General features: G+C 37.3%; 1 protein-coding gene across 1 annotated transcript in view; it reads right to left on the minus strand.

Annotated features, from left to right (window-relative positions):
- Nucleotides 1-16,722, minus strand: part of NAPB (NSF attachment protein beta) — a 665,740-nt gene that overhangs the window by 143,232 nt on the left and 505,786 nt on the right. Inside the window, exon 7 of the mRNA XM_044056384.1 lies at nt 8,920-9,004. Coding sequence (XP_043912319.1) covers nt 8,920-9,004 — 85 coding nt within the window. The remainder of the gene's footprint in view (nt 1-8,919; nt 9,005-16,722) is intronic.

Genomic DNA, 16,722 nt, shown 5'->3' on the forward strand with positions numbered 1-16,722 from the left:
AAAAAGCCCTGTTAGAGGGAAGAGATAAAGGAGAAAAATGTGACAGTAATCAGACAGTAGTGGAAGGGGCAAACAGAAGAAAAGGGATAGAACAAAGGAAAAGGTCTGAATTACAGATATGAGAACAACTGAATACAAGAGAGATCGGGTGATTAGTGGAGAGTGAAAGGGAGTAACTTTTTTTCAGCCAACCTAAAATATTTTTGGTACTTGCATATTATGACAACCACATTTATACCGCCTCGTTTTTTTTTCTATTCCGCTCTATGGAATACAATATCGTTGCACAACTGTACAGCGGGAATGATGCATTCAACAGATAAAGTGTAGCTGTGTAGCATGGAGTGCACTGACAGCAGAAGGGAAACGAGTGGATGTAGTGAGAGCAGTGAGACAGGTATTGGGGAGATTTGGCCACAAAGGCCTGCAGAATGGTCCCTGTGGAGTTTTGGTAGTGGAAGTGTGAGTTGGAGTACCAGAGCCAGTAGAAGACACTCTGCCACTACCTATAGTATGTTAACTGTACAGACTTTTGCTTCAAAAATGTGATCTGTTCCTCATAAAATTTATGTTTTTCTGGCTAATCGCTTGGATGATCTAAGGAATTAAATTACTACATAATGACATACACTGATTTTCAGACTTCATATCATTTAGAAAATGTATTTTAATACAAGCCATGTTATTGTAACTGCTGTCTAAGTTTGTAAGTGCATTGTTTAAAGTCTACTCCTATTTTTGGGCCTTCATCCCACCATTATGTACCGTTTTGTCCAGATTATTTGAGCTAAGAGGTTGAGATAGTGTTCCTCATTTTAGAAAGGGAAGGTTGAGAGCTATGGATCACTACTTACATTTGGAATGTGGTTGTGTTAATACATAAGTACCATATTTTTTTATTACTATGATAAAGGGATTAGTAAACAGTATGGATAAATTCTTGAAAAAAATGAAATGTTAGGTAATGGAGAAGACTGAAGGTTAGTTGTGACAGGAGGGATTAGCCAGTGGAAAAAATGGATTTGGTATATTACCTACATCTATATTAGTTTTGTAAAAAAAAAAAAAAAGGCATCAGAGAGCAGAGAGTGCAAACCATTCTCCTAAATGTAGGCACACATTACTATAAATGTGAGGACAAGGTACTAGGGTACACAGGGACAAGTATTTAGCTCGTGCACATGTCGAGATAGCTTTAAGGAAGATTTTGCCAGACTGATATCTGGAGTACTAAGAAAAGATGTATAACTGACTAAAGTACTTGGACTTTTAGCATATGAGATGGAGCTTTACTCTACCAAAAATGACAGAACAGTGACATTTGTAGCACTGTTGGTAACACAATAACTAATCCATCCCATGATCCATCCCATGCATGCATTCATCCACAGCAAGCTGAACACGGCAGACCAGATTTCTCTATCCTCAGTAACAGTTTCCAAGGAATCCTGGAGGGTGACTGGGCATTTCCAGGTCAAATGAAAAATATAAACTTACTTTCTGGGTGAGCTGTGGGGTCTCCTTCCAGCAAGCTTTGCCTGGTAACCTCCCTCTTAAGGCGGGGGGGGGGGGGAGGGGCAGCCTCACTAGTTCCTCAAACCACTTCAGCTGGCTTCTCTCAAACAAACTGTGATTCTGATCCACAATCTTCACTCTATCCTAGACAATGGGTCCAGTAACCCTACTAAGGAACCTCATTTCTACCTTCTACATCAAGGATCTTTACCCTTTTAGTCACTATCCAACATTTATGTCCACAGGTGAAGACAGGAGCACAGACTAAATGGTCAACTCAAAGGTTCATCCTTTAGCCCAATTCCTGCTTCACCACCAGTCCATTACAATGCTTACAGTACTCCCACAGCTGCACCTATCTACTTGTCAATCTCCCAATTCACTCAACTCTTATGAGCAATACTCCAATATACTTAAAGTCTTCCATTTGAGGTGGCTACCCAACCCCACCTGCAGAGAGCAATATACTCTTTTAAAGGAGAGATCTAGGACTTCTGATTTACAAAGTGCTGACTCTCATCAAAACTACTTTACATTCAGCAGTTAATCACTCCAGTGCATTTCACAGATCACAGTTGAGGCAAAGACAACATCATGTTGATTGCTGAACTGTTTTTAGTTTTAATATAGGTTGTTATTACTAACAGATGATGAAACTCAGCAACAGAAAATACATGTATTGCGTAACAGTAAAACACTTCTGAATGGAGTTGCCAATATTGTTATGATTAAAAGTGGAGTTATAGTGGTTTTTGTTTTTATTCTTTGTCTGATTCACTATTGTTTTTAAAGCACAACTGTAGTGTATCACCACCCTGAAAATTCCTGAGAACATCATCGCTTGCCACCTAAGTGTGTGTGAGCACAAGTATATCTCAAAGAGGATACTTGCTGCTCTGGAACAGACTTCCCAGCCACATAAAAGAAACTTCATCCCTGACCATATTCAACAGCAATTTAGATCTAAATTTACCCGGACTGCCTCCTGTACTACTAATGGACATTAGCGGCTCCTAAATGCTTTATCCCATGCATGTGTCCCCTTAAATTATCTATGGTATGATTCCAGTTTTTTCATTAGGGATAATATATAATTACAGACCATGGGATGGGTAAGGCCAGTCTCTAACCAAATGGGATAGGTTAATTCAAGCACTAAAAGGGAAACTGGCTAGGCTTAAAAAAGCCTGCAGGAGCAGCTAGCCTAGAACTTTCCTGTGAACCTATTACTTATCCAAAATTGCAGGCCAAACTAACTGTCCGAATACTTGGGTTGTCTTAAAAAATAATAATAATAGCTGGGATTGTGACTAGGTGCTCCATCATGTGACTACGGCATTCCAAAGATGTCTGTTCCTTTAAAAGCCAAAACCACCAAACTTCAACTAACACATTTCAGGCTATCATTCAGCTTGCATTTGGCAGTCAAATAATTGTTGCGTGTGAAAATAGTACTTTATCTGTAAAAATTGTACTTGCAATGTCATTTCCTTCCTTCTATGACCTTTCAAAAAAGCTGGTGTCAAGCAATGCATGTTTTTGTTTTTAATAAGACGAGAAAAGGTATTTCTCTACTAGTCTGCCTGCCTGCAGAATGACTAGTCTGGATCTTGTTTTATCAAATACAACTTACTGGCATTAAAACAGTACAATACCAAAAGAATTTAAAATCTGCAAATCATCCAGAACCAAAACATCCTACACAGACTGTGGTTAAAAGAGTTTATTTGCCGCATGTATGCTTCCTGATTTTATGTGCTAGAAAACTTCCCCTATTCTAGTGTTTCATCATAAACTTGCAGAAAGTAGTTGCTGAAACAAGTTAAAGACTGTATACTCAACTTAGTGCAAAAAAGTCATTACTTAAACTTTTTACCAATAAGTCAAAGACTCCAAACAAAATCATCTGTGAATATATGAGGCAACCTCCAGAAATGAGCATAATACCTGTTCCCTGGAATTCAAAGTTACCAGTAATATCTGCGACCCAAACATGGAGTTAAAAAATCTCAATCAGGTCTTCTCTTGGTTTGTCTTTAAAAAAGTAATTATACCTCCATTGTTAAAACCAGCATTGTTGCAAAAAGAAAAAAAATATTTCTTTAAATAATATACCTAAAATGGCAACTGATTCTACCCCTATTCATTAAAGGGACAGCTTCTCAATAGTTGTTACCTTCCTCAACAGTGGTACAGCTCTAGTGCTGTTATATGTTTGTAAGGAAGGAGATAGTGAGGGGAGAAAAATCTCCATATTAATGTATAGAGCCGTAGACCCCCTGCAAAAATGTCCGAGTTCTACCACATTGAGACTGGGTACTTTTCAATGAGTGACATTTTTGTTTACTCAGTAACCAGCATACTTGTCTGGACAAGGTATCACTAATCATACAAGTAATTAAAAAAGCTGCAGTTTTAGAGAGAGATCTTTTGAAGCCTTTTATCTATTCAAGTGATTTAAAAACAATGTTTATGATATCTTAAATGCTATTAAATTTAATAACTGCTGCATCACATACAATAATTTACTGTAAAATGCAAAAAGAAAAAAAATCTAATGAACGTGCAAGTTTGAGGCAAATTTATGCCCAAAAAGTTTAGAAAAGGAGGTAACTGAAGATAAAAGGGTAAGTCTAAACCTTAGCTTAAAAGAATACATATCTAATGGAGAAAAGCAAGGTCTGTTTGTAACGAAAGGCACTTGGACTAACGTTTTTATATGTGCTCAGTTTATTAGGCCTCCCACAGTGGTCAAGAAATTGTGGGGAAACCCTACCTGTGATGTTAAGGATTGACAACAAGGTTAGTTTAATTTGTTTAATCTGGAAAAAATATGTGCAATCTTTTAAAGTGAAGACTGCCTTTGTACTTTTAATTGCAAGGTTTGCAGTTGTGCCATGTGATGCCTCTCTCTGTAATGAAGACTCCCTGACTTGATCAAAATAAAACATGTAAGCCACAGACTTGGGGGAAAAATGCTATACTCTTCCTACAGAAAGAATCATGCATTTCAGGCATATTATTCATAGTATTAATTCTGCTTAAATAAGTTTTTGTGCCATGACACACAGACACATTTACTAAAAACTCCCAAATGTTGACATTCACAACACTGAACAAAAAACACTGACGTTGCAAATGTTCTGATGTTACGTGTGCACCAATAAAAATCCTCAGCATATACAAACATAAAGGTAAAAACACTGTTTATGAGGGACAACCCCCCTGTGCACCATACACCCTCTAATTACATATACTGACTCACATACTGCACAACACTGGTGAAAGGGCGCATTCTCCTATCCAAAGAACTGTGCAATCTTGCCCACCTGTCAACTATCTATTTAGGTGACCAAACAGCATAGACTAAACAGACGATGCGTGTGCTGAATATGGTCAACTACACAGATGGTCAACCAGTTAATAGAGCAAATACACTGCTGGTTGAGCAAACATTTGTGTGAACACAGTAAGGTCAACTTTCTGTTTTACAATGACTGGGTAATCTTTTAGTACTTTGGGTTGTGCAGTGTGGAATGCTGAAGTTATTGGTTATTTTGATGTGGGACAATGCTTACAAGCAGGGCAAATAAACAGGGTTTGTTTATGTATAAATGGTAGCACTGCATTGCTAGCATTCATTCATATTGGTTTTAGCAGCATTTTATTATTTATTTTTCTGTAATGCTGATAATGTCTAATGAGTGAATGTCAGTAATGCATGCATTAGGGTTTAGTGTGAATTCTACACTGTATGAAGCAGCTGATGGGATATACAGTGGATATAAAAAGTTTAACACACTCCTGTTAAAATGTCAAGTTTTTGTGATAAAAAAAGACCACAATAAATCATTTCAAAGCTTTTCCCACCTTTAATGTGACCTACAACCTGTAAAATTCAATTGGAAAAACCAGCAAATCTGTTAGGGGAATAAATATATAAAAAAAAAAAAAAAAAACATACAATAAGCTGGTTGCATAAGTGTGCACACCCTTAAACTAATAATTTGTTGAAGCATCTTTTGATTTAAGTACAGCATTCAGTCTTCTTGGGTAGGAGTCTATCAGCATGGCATACCTTGACTTGACAATATTTGCCCACTCTTCCTTGCAAAAGTGCTCCAAATCTGTCAGATTGCGAGGGCATCTCTTATGCACAGCCCTCTTCAGGTCACCCCACAGATTTTTATTGGATTTAGGTCTGGGCTCTTGACTAGGCCATTCCAAAACTTTAATTTTCTTCTGGTGAAACCATTCTTTTGTTGATCAGGATGTTTGCTTGGGTCATTGTCGTGTTGAAAGGTGAAATTCCTCTTCATCTTCAGCTTTCTAGCAGACGCCTGACGGTTTTGGGCCACAAGTGACTGGTATTTGGAACTGTTCATAATTCCTCCACCTTGACTAAAGCCCTAGTTCCAGGTGAAGAAAGGCGACCCCAAAGCATGATACTGCCAACCACCATGCTTCATCGTGAGGAAGGTGTTCTTTTGGTGAAGCAAAGTGTTGTGTTTGCGCCAAACGTACTTTTGGAATTGTGGCCAAAAAGTTCAACCTTGGTCTCATCAGACCATAATACATTTTCCGACATGCTTTTGGGAGACCTGATGTATTGCTTTGCAAAGTTTTGCTGGGCCTGGATGTTTGTGTGTGTAAGAAAAGGCTTCCATCTTGCACCCCTACCCCATAACCCAGACATATTCAGAATACAGGAGATTGCTGTCACATGTAGTACACAACCAGTACTTGCCAGAACTTCCTGCAGCTCCTTCAGGGCTGCTATAGGTCTCTTGGCAGCCTCCCTGACCAGTTTTCATCTTGTCTTTTCATCAATTTTGGAGGGATGTCCAGTTCTTTGCAACATCACTATTGTCCCATATTTCCCCACTTTTTGATGGCTGTCTTCACTGTGTCCCATGGTATAGCCAATGCTGTGGAAATTTTTTTGTACCCTTCTCCTGACTGATACCTTTCAACAATGAGATCCCTTTCATGCTTTGTACGCTCTCTGCGAACCATGGCTTTTGCTGTAGCAGGCAACTAAGTAAATGTCAGGAAAATCCTACTAGGACAGCTAAACTTTATTTGGGGTTAATCAGGCTCTCTTTAATTGATGGCAGCTGTGTACCTAAGAAGACTGAATCCTGTAATTAAATCAAAAGGTGCTTCAACACAGTATACATTTAAGGGTGTGCACACCTATGCAACCAGCTTATTGTATGTTTTTTTATTTTTACCCTAACAGATTTGTTTGTTTTTCAATTGAACTGTACAGGTTATAGGTCACATTAAAGGTGGGAAAAGTTCTGAAATGATTTATTTTGGTCTCAATTTTTTATATCACAAAAACCTAGCATTTTAACAGGGGTGTGTAAACGTTTTATATCCACTGTATGGTTGGTATGTGTTGGATAGTCTTAGGCATTTAATTTGTTGTAGTGGGGTGAGATCATGGTGCATAGGGGATTAGGAATATACCCTATCCTCATTGTTGAGCAGTTTTAGAGTTAGCATATAAAAAGTAGTGGTATTGTGGGGGCTTAACCTCCAAATGTCGAAAGGGTGTTATTTATTTATTTTAAATTGTGTAGTAGATAGTGATATTATTATGTAGTCAGTGATTTGTAATTCATTCATTCATTTGTGAAGTCACTCTGTTTTGCCTGATCTTTTGATAGTCATTTATTTTGCAGTCGACCATTGTTGATATGACTATAATACACACACACATATACATTACATATCAAGTCAGGGATACAGTTATATTCAAGAAAGGCACCAATAATGAAAACTGCAATCTTTCATTAATAGCACTGCAAATCACATGTTGGTGTAACCTCTGGAGGTGGCTATATTAGGTTAAGGGGTGGGGGTGGAGGGCAAAGCCACGTCTCAAAACCATGGTATAAAGTAAACTAAAGTAACAAAAGGCATCTCAAGATCAGTTCTTTTTCGTGTATTACCAGGGGGTGTTATCAACTAGAAAAGTAGAAGTAAAGTACAAAATCTCTAATGGCATCTCCTACAGCCAGAATCTGAGATGGGGCTTGCACCTGACATGACTTCATTTTATGTTAAGTTAGTAACATAGTTTTATGTTAAGAACTTGTCTCCCTCCAATACCTGCATCTGGATTTTGCAGTGTGATACATACGTAGAGATGCAATGGATTTTACACAGCAATATAGGTAACTGTATTAAACAAAAATTTTACTGGCAAATGTAACAGGTGTCTGTCTGCTCATTCAACTAACATGCATAATTAAGATGCAAAATAGGAAAAACTAGAAGTCAGTGGTACTAACAATAAGATAGAGAAAAAAACTGTGGCATCATCTCCCCTTGCCTTAGAAAAGCAAAGATAAACTTTCATTTATATTAAAGAAGGATTTTTTTATACGTGTCCAATCAAAAAATGTAGTATTTTTTGTTAAAACTGTATTTTTCAATTGCATATTTCATGAAGCACCAATATAACATCTAGATAAAACAATGAAACTTAATAAAAATGCATATTTCACAGCATCAGTCTCAAAACTACTTGGGTAGCCTATCTGAAGACCACTCCCAGGTTGCTGGTGTTATTTTAAAATAAAATGCCTTCTTGCATTCTGCTTTACTAATAAACCGTTTTCAAGTTTTCTCCATGGCTACTGGGTGAAGTCCCAATTTCTTCCACACTGGTTTGCCTTTTACTTCAGTTACACTGGTTGTCTCCTCTACCAATACTCCATGTTTCTTCTATTGATTCACAATTAATTCCCTCAAACACCTTACTTAATGCAACCAAGAAAGAGCCCTTCCATTGCAATCAGTTTCATCCAGCCATCTATTATATTTCATTGCATTTCCAAACCACATAACGTCAATGTAATTTTACATCTCTGGTCATGTAGCATTCTCATACTATTAACGAGAAGGACTAGGTATGGGCAGAATGAAATCCTATGTATGTGGGTATGTTCAGCAGAGTGTACTCATACACAAAATGAATGGGCACAAACTATTAATATTCTACACATTACAATTAAGTACACATATGGATACACATTTGGCCTAGGCAAGGACTCAGCCTTGCTCAAAATGAAAGCTTTCATTTTAGGCATTAAGTATCTGTTCTCCTGCTAAGTTGTACAACAGGTGGTTGACCGTTTAAGTTTGAAAGCATTAAAATAATAAAACATTCTTGGTTCCGCCTTACCTTTTAAAATGTGACGCGAGAGGTAAACAGAGTGAAGAATATTAGAATGCAGCTAAACAATTTTAAATTTCACAAAGTGGGAAGAGTGAAACAGAGAGCAGTTAAAATATTTTAAGACTAAAACAGAATTCTGAAAGAAATTAAGCACAATGGGAACAATAATAATCAAAGTCAGAAGAAATCTGAAAGCTAATCTGCATACTTACTTGCTCATAAATCTCTATGGCCTTTTGGTACTGTTCCAGTTGAGCTGCATATCCGGCCACTTTCAAAAGACATTTGTTGGCAGAACTGTAATCAGAAATACATGAAGTGTCTGTAGTGTAATCTGCAACCTCCATACAAGCTTTGTAATTTTTCTCTGTATAATATACATATCAAGTCATACCCCAAAACATTAAAGAATGGATAAAAATCCCTGACAGTTCAGAAAAAAAGGAGTATAAAATTACAAGAAATGAGAAATGTACACAAGCACCAGTGAAGCTGTATATAGGAAAACAAAAATCAATTAATGTATTCATCACTAAGGGTAGACCCAAAACGTTACACACAAGGGGGAAATCTAAAGGCCAGCAAACAAACAGGTTTCTTTCTGTAAGGCATAGGGAAAGTTCACTTATTCTGGAAGTGTGGGAGGAGATGGTCAATTGGCTTTTCTAGATGTGCTGGAATAAATCTTTTAAGTCTAAGTTTTATTTTGTATACCTAATTTCTTCTTGTATTTCTGGTTTTTGTCTAGCAGTGTCATTTTATGGGAATATTTTTTTCTGAATTTTTAAAGTACTAGGCAAGGGCAGAATGAGAACCTTCTACTTCTTTGTAACCTAGGGTAGACTGAAATTATTTAAGAATTCTAACTTTAGACATGACAGGGCTACTTGATTTCTGATTTGTGGGGAAGACTTGGGCAAGTAAAGTTTGTGGCTAAAGCGATGAGGTCTGCCTGTTCTAGGGCTTCTTTAGGATTGCTGTGGGAGTAAACCTGAAATTTCCAAACCTCATTTGCAACTTTAAAACTAATGACCACACAAAGTTTCATGCCCCTTATACAAAACTTGGTTTCAATAACTTTCTCGCCTCTACATTATTCAGTCATACTATTGATTAAGGTAAGATAACATTGTGAGGGACCATCCTGAAATAAAATGAAATCAGTCTCCCATGCACACTTCAATACCCATAGCCATACACTTGTATTTTTACAGTATGAGAAAGTTTATGAGTTGGAGGTAGGACCAAATCCGTGGAACTGGATAGCTACACTGGTGAATGGTAGGAGAAATGGGAAGTAGGGGGCTTCCAAGATGGCTGCATTCTGATCAACTGCTGGATTACAGCTCATCTATTATGAAAACAAACTGTTAAAGTCAAGACAAGCTTTAAATCTGGGTAAAAATCAGTTACTAGTTAGTAATTACACTGCCTAGATGCCAGTAAAGAAGAAATCTGGATAAAGTAACAAAGTCAACCAGAAAAAGGGAAGAAAAACACTGTCTGGGAAGAATCTTGCAGTTGACCAGCAAAAAGTTGTTCAAGTTTCAGCTTTGGTACAGGAGATGTAATTTACAGGATACATTTAAATGCACTCAGAAATGTTCAACATAAGTGAAACACTGAAGGAATATATAAAGTCAAATTAGAAAAGGCTGGAAAAGTAAAAGAAGTTTGAACTAGCTACTCAGATGAACTGATAAAGTCTTTTCTCCTTTTAAACTGTTGACATTTGTAGCAAGTAGCTGTTGTAGTTTATGCCATACATGGATTGATACAGTCAGTGCTTCAGTTCTGACCACAAACAACACACCAGAATTTATTTCTAAACATTGTTATGCAAAGAATGATCGTGATCTGCCAATTCAGTACAAGGCGGCTGCCCTCTTCATCCCACTGTAGCTACGCCTCTGTGTTATGGTCAAAATCTTCCAAGAGAAAGCAGAGACTTGCATCATATCAGCAGAAAAAGCTGCTCCTGACAAAGATGTGAAAAAAATGGAGACACCCTAACATTTGTGGAAAATGATTATTCACTGTACACCAGGCAGAAGAGAAGCAAGTTTATCTCAGCAACCAGGAAATGTCAACAGGCAGGTATGAGAATCAAGCTGTATTCAGCTATCTTCAGAATATTTTCTTTTGAATGGTCAAAGACATTTTGATGAAGAACAGGTTAAGGAGAAAAAAGTTTATCTAATCAAGAGTAAGCCAGCAAGCAAAACAGTCTGCTTTCTGCTCTAACAATAACAAAGCCCACTGAGGGAGACTTTGTCAGCGAAACCTTTTCCAATGATCCAAAGAAAAATGCACAAGGCAGGAAAAAAAAGCACAAGAAGCTGACTAGAAGAATCAGAGGTAGCTTGGACATAAACCAGACAGTGGTGTTCAGAGATGGAGATGAACGGGAAGATCAGCAATAATTATAACATTAGTGCAGAAATGGAAGGCTATAAAGCACTGAGTGCACTGGACATATACATGTGAAATGCAGCTTTGCAAGAAAAGAAAGAAATTTAGTTCACAAGCAAGTACCAGGCCAGCTGCCCTTGTGTGCCAAATTAAGCCTAGCCAATTTCCCTTTTAATCTGTTGGGTGAACTGTAAAGCATGCATCTCACTTTATGTTATTAATGTTTAGAAGGACAAAGAAGGGATTGAAAAAAGTAAGTAAAACAGATTTGTTAATACAGGTATAAATTTTTCAAAATGTAAAATTACATGTTAAATTGTAAAGCTGTTTTGCATAGTGTGCCGTCAGATGTACTTCAAATGTGAGATGGGTAAGTTCTTATCAGAGACTGATGTACATGTTAAATACATTAAATCAAAACATACATTTTCTTAAATATAAGGTACACAGACATTACACTTCAATAAGGTAAGGAAGGCTGGACAAAAGCAAGTTAAAGTTGATATGTGATATTAGCCTGCTGGGGTTTTACAAGTGTACGGATTACACTATATATATATATATATATATATATATATATATATATATATATATATATATATATATATAAAATTAAGCTGCTATTTGCAAAATAAGCTAAAATTATGAAAGGTATGGAAAATGATAGCAATTTCTTGTATTTCTAAAGTCATTAGCTACTTTTTCAATAAGCAAAAGCTTTCAGGAGGAGAAAATAACTCTACAGATGCAAGCACATTAACAATGAGGGTCTGAACAGTGTGTGAGTGGTATGGGCAAAGATTCTTTCATGCATCTACAAAGTTACAAGCACCCCCTCCCAATCACCAACTGTTCTTACTTGTAAAAAAGTCTTCATGTGCAAGCAATTAATCAAGAGAGGTCTGAACACTGGCTTTTTTGAATAATTTTCAAACTACAGTGTAATTAACATTTAAAGGTACCTTAACAAGTAGTTCAAGGAAAAATAAATTAAGTTTGAAACTGAGGGGAAATGAAAGTAGTTGCTTCCCAAACAACCTAAGCACTTTAATGTAGTTAATGTAACAGTGCACAATTTAGTTTATTTATATAATGGTAGCCAACTGCATTTTTTCTTGGGGGCTACAAGTTGATGTTTACTGAAACGATACTTGCCATTTTGCACATCACAGAGGGGAATAGAAATAAGAAAAGAACAGATGGTAATTGTATGTGGGAACACAGATTCTTACATATTTTTTAGCATAAGTAACCTTCATTTTAGAATAGCTAGGGCCAGAGGGTGCAGCCATTAATATGGGGCAGCATCTCCAATCTGAAGCATCTGAGGTAAACTTCATTTTTTTGAAGATGTACATTGTTTTGTCCGTTTCATTCATGTTAAAAAATTTGTAGGTGTACTTTCATTGAAGCAAAAAGTCTTGAAAATATGTAATACGTTCAAATGAAGATTAGAAGCAACTACATTAGAGATTAGCCTGACACAGTGTGTGTATGTGATCTAAAAGCTGGAATCATACAGTTAAAGGAAATATAATGTATAATAGGTGGGAGTAATACATTTCTATCATAATTGCTACTCTGTCTATATCATCATGGGATGCAAATGGTCTTACAGGTATAAACAAAAGCAGAGTATTAAATTATAACAAATAATGCAGGGTGCAAATAGCAATGTTACAGCAGACCCCTTCTCCTTCCTCTCGCTGTACATTTGACTGATGATGTATGCACAGGACTACGGACTGGTACATAAGGAACATATGGGTTTGAAGTTCCTCAGAATTTTCTTCACACTATTCGAAGGAAGACTTATGTCTCTCACCTTAAGTCTGTCAGTCAGTCTTCATTAGTTGCAGACAGTATTTCCATTGGGGACCCTTCCTGTTTTATTTAAGTAAAAATTTTCAATTTCATGTCAGCTAGGACAAGAAATGTGCTGCAGTCAACAGATCCCTTATAAGGATAGTCACACTAATGTTTATTCTCGTCTGGGCCCAGAACATAATTTTAGGGATTGTTCTATATGTTAATTGTTAAGCCCTAAAACAACAGGGAGTCATCTAGCATTTCTAAATATCCATCTTGAAAACCAAAGGCTAACAGAACTACTACAAGGCAGGATAGTCTCTGAGTCATCCCTCTTGGACATCCTTTGGCAACCATGTAAGAAAATTAAGCCTAAACACTTGAGGCTTCTGCTGTCTGGTTGGATTCAGATGTCTCTGATGAGGTGCATGCTAAGTCCACAGACCATTTGACTTCTCCTCCTGCTTCCACTGACCAAACCCCTCCAGTGGCTTACATGGCACAGCTCTGAGGCATGTTCCAAATGACAGATCAGACTCCAAGACTGCAAAAGGGGGGACCCTGCCTGGTAATTTTTGAGGAAGCAAATGAAGTACCACGGATTCTCATTCAAGAGGATGTCATGGGTAGGTATTGATGTATGTTAGGGTCTGCTTCTCCTCACTTTGTTTGCTGACACTACTAAAATTCAGAGCAGAAGACCAAATACACTCCACCACTCGTTACACCATTTCCCTCTGATCCACAACAGGAGTGGTACAATTTCTCCCCAAGGGCTTTTTAAAGCCCTTAGTCTCTGTCACAATTCTTTTCTATTCCTTCTTCTAACCCTCAGAAAAGGAAAAGGGATACTAAGATGACAAATCTTCAGATTCATATGTGAAATCTTTAGATTATTCTTTTCATATGCAATCCCCTACCGGATTTGAGTCAGAAGACAAAAACGTCATCTCCTGACCATCCTTTGGAAGAATTATCATTTGATAACACTATTTTGAAAATGATGCAAAACTTCCACTGGGAAGGCAAATGGGTTTTTATTATTTATTTATTTATTGCATTTGTTTACCGGGATAAGTCCACTGGGCCTAAGAGAGCCCATTTTCAGTGGAGGCCCGGGGAGAAAAGCTCCAATGAGACACAGAAAAAAATATAAACATTAATTAGTACAGAAGCAGAAACAGTGTTACAGATAGTAAATATAGTAACATATACAGAATATATACATAAAAGCAGGACTCTAGTTTGATTGATTACAGTAATATATACAGAAAATATACATTAAAGCAGAATTCAATTAATTCAATCAGAGTGGTATAAACAGAGATCAGTATTATTGTACCAGTATCAACAAGTGAAGATAAAAATAGATATGGAGAAAATATCATCAGTCACTAGTAGCAAAAGACATAGGAGTTTAGTAATCAAATAAGGAGAGTGAAGAGGTTAGGTTATAGAGCGGGAACATAACCAGAAGAGTTGAGATGATTTTTCAGCATTTGTTTGAAGAGGGTGGTGGTGCTGCCTATCTTTCTTATAGAAGGCGGAAGCGAGTTCCATAGTTTGGCGACAGTGAAGGCATAGAGGAGTTGACCAGCAGGTAAGGTGGGCTTATCTACTTTTAGAAGTAGATGATATTCAGATCTTAGATGCCTCCTGGAATGGTATTTTGACAAGTAGAGTTGAGAGAGTAGGACAGTCTGCAGGTCTGTAGATTATTTTGTGTGCAGTAGTTAGTTGGGTGAATGAGAGATGGTGGGGGAGTTCCAGCCACCCTAATTGTTTCAGTGACTTACAGTGGTGGGATAAGAATGTCGCCTTGGTGGCAAAGTTTGCTATTCTGTTGTAACACATAGCAAGTTTGGATTTTGTAGAATTTTGGATATTAGTGAGGAGAGGGGCACCATAAAGGAGAGAGGGTAATAAAAAGGTAGTTGCAAGGGTTTGTCTAGTAGAGAGGCTAAGAAAGTGTTGGTGCCTGTAGAGCATACCAAGATTTTGGCGTGGTTTTTTGATGTTATTGTTTATGTGTAGGTCAAAGTTAAGGTTTTCATCTATAATAATGCCTAGCAATTTAGTGTGTGGGACAATTTCTACAGTGGTATTGTCTTGGGCTTGTATAGTGAAGAGATTTTTATCAAATGGAGTGGTTTTCCTAGGAGTAAAAATTACTAGTTTTGTTTTTTTTGGATTTAGGGCAACATGATTGTTAAGCATCCAAGATTCAGTAGATGTGAGGGCATTCTGGGTAATTTGCTGATGTTCAGAGCTGGAATTTGCAATGCATATTATTGTAGAGTCATCAGCATACTGGATTAGAGCATTGTGGGAGAGTGGTGTTGTTAATAAAGATGCCAAATAAGACAGGACCAAGTATGGAGCCTTGGGGTACCAAAAATATATTGTAACCTATTAAATATGGATGCCCCAAAGCATTTGAGTCAGAAGAAAAAAACATCATCTCCTGACCATCCTTTGGACGAATTATCATTTGATAACACTATTTTGAAAATGATGCAAGACGTCCACTGGGAAGGCAAATGGGTTTTTCATCTACAAAAAGTATGGATGCCCCAAAGCATATCCATCAAAACCACCCACAGCTCATCAATTTTAGTCCAGTACCTACCTAGCTCATAATGAAGTTGTTCCTTAAAGTACTTCCATAGCTGTAGACCAGTTACCATCAGACTATCTAAAAATGGCAGCATCAGCCATAGCCTTCCTGTGTCCATGCCAATAGGTCCATAGCAGAAAAATATGTCCCATCACTGCTGAAAAATCTTAAGTCATACCACTGTACAAAGGTGGCACATCTATAGAGTTTAATAACTACAGACCAATAGCAATTCTCTCCCCCTCTCCAAAATATTAAAGAAATGCATCCATAAGCAGCTGATATAATACCCAACCTCAAATAAACTGCACTCAAACACAACATGGCTTTAGGCCTCAGCACAGTACCACAACTACAAAACTACATTTTTCCAATATAATAAACAAACATAGAAACAATGGTCTGCTTGTATCCAACATGTTCTTTTGATACCATCTTGCACCAGCAACTGTCCATTTGACTCTCCTCAATAAGACTTTCACAAGACTTCTTGTTGCAATTTCTTAGTTGCCTGTCTGGAAGGCAGCAAGCCATTAAATGGCAATGAAACTACTCATCCTTTCAACCAGTTACTACATGTGTCACTCAGGGCTGTATCCTGGGTCCTTTCTATTGAATATATTTATTAAATGACCTCCATTCACCATGCTGGTTTAGTTCAGTATGTAGATGACTCAACTTTAATATGGGTGGCATCAACAATAAATAAGCTCCAAGACATTACCCAAAAATCTTTCTGCTTTCACCTCAAATTTTCCCAAAATCAAAAGCAATCTTTTACCATAAAGTCGGCAAATAATACTGTTATTGAAACTAACTCACAGTAAACTTCTAGGAGTTATAATATAAGACAATCTCACACGTGACCAGCATATACTGCACACAAGAAACTAGGCTACCTTTATAGGATTAATGGATTCCTTGCAGAGTGCAAGAAAATCTCTAGCCACTACCTTTTCATTGCCAACTCTCTTATACACTGCTCCTATTCTAGCAAACTGAAACAATGTTCAGAGAAGGAAACCTGCATCCTGCTACAGTAAAATAGCTAAATTTGCCACCAATCTCCCTCATAGGACCCATCACTGTCATAACTTAAACTAAACTGGCTTGAACTACACAATTACCTAACATATTCACAACTAACTACTGCACACGCACTCATACATTATCCCAA

This window comes from Protopterus annectens, chromosome 1.part2, assembly GCF_019279795.1.
Source record: "Protopterus annectens isolate FY-2018-M chromosome 1.part2, PAN1.0, whole genome shotgun sequence".
Lineage (NCBI taxonomy): Eukaryota > Metazoa > Chordata > Ceratodontiformes > Protopteridae > Protopterus > Protopterus annectens.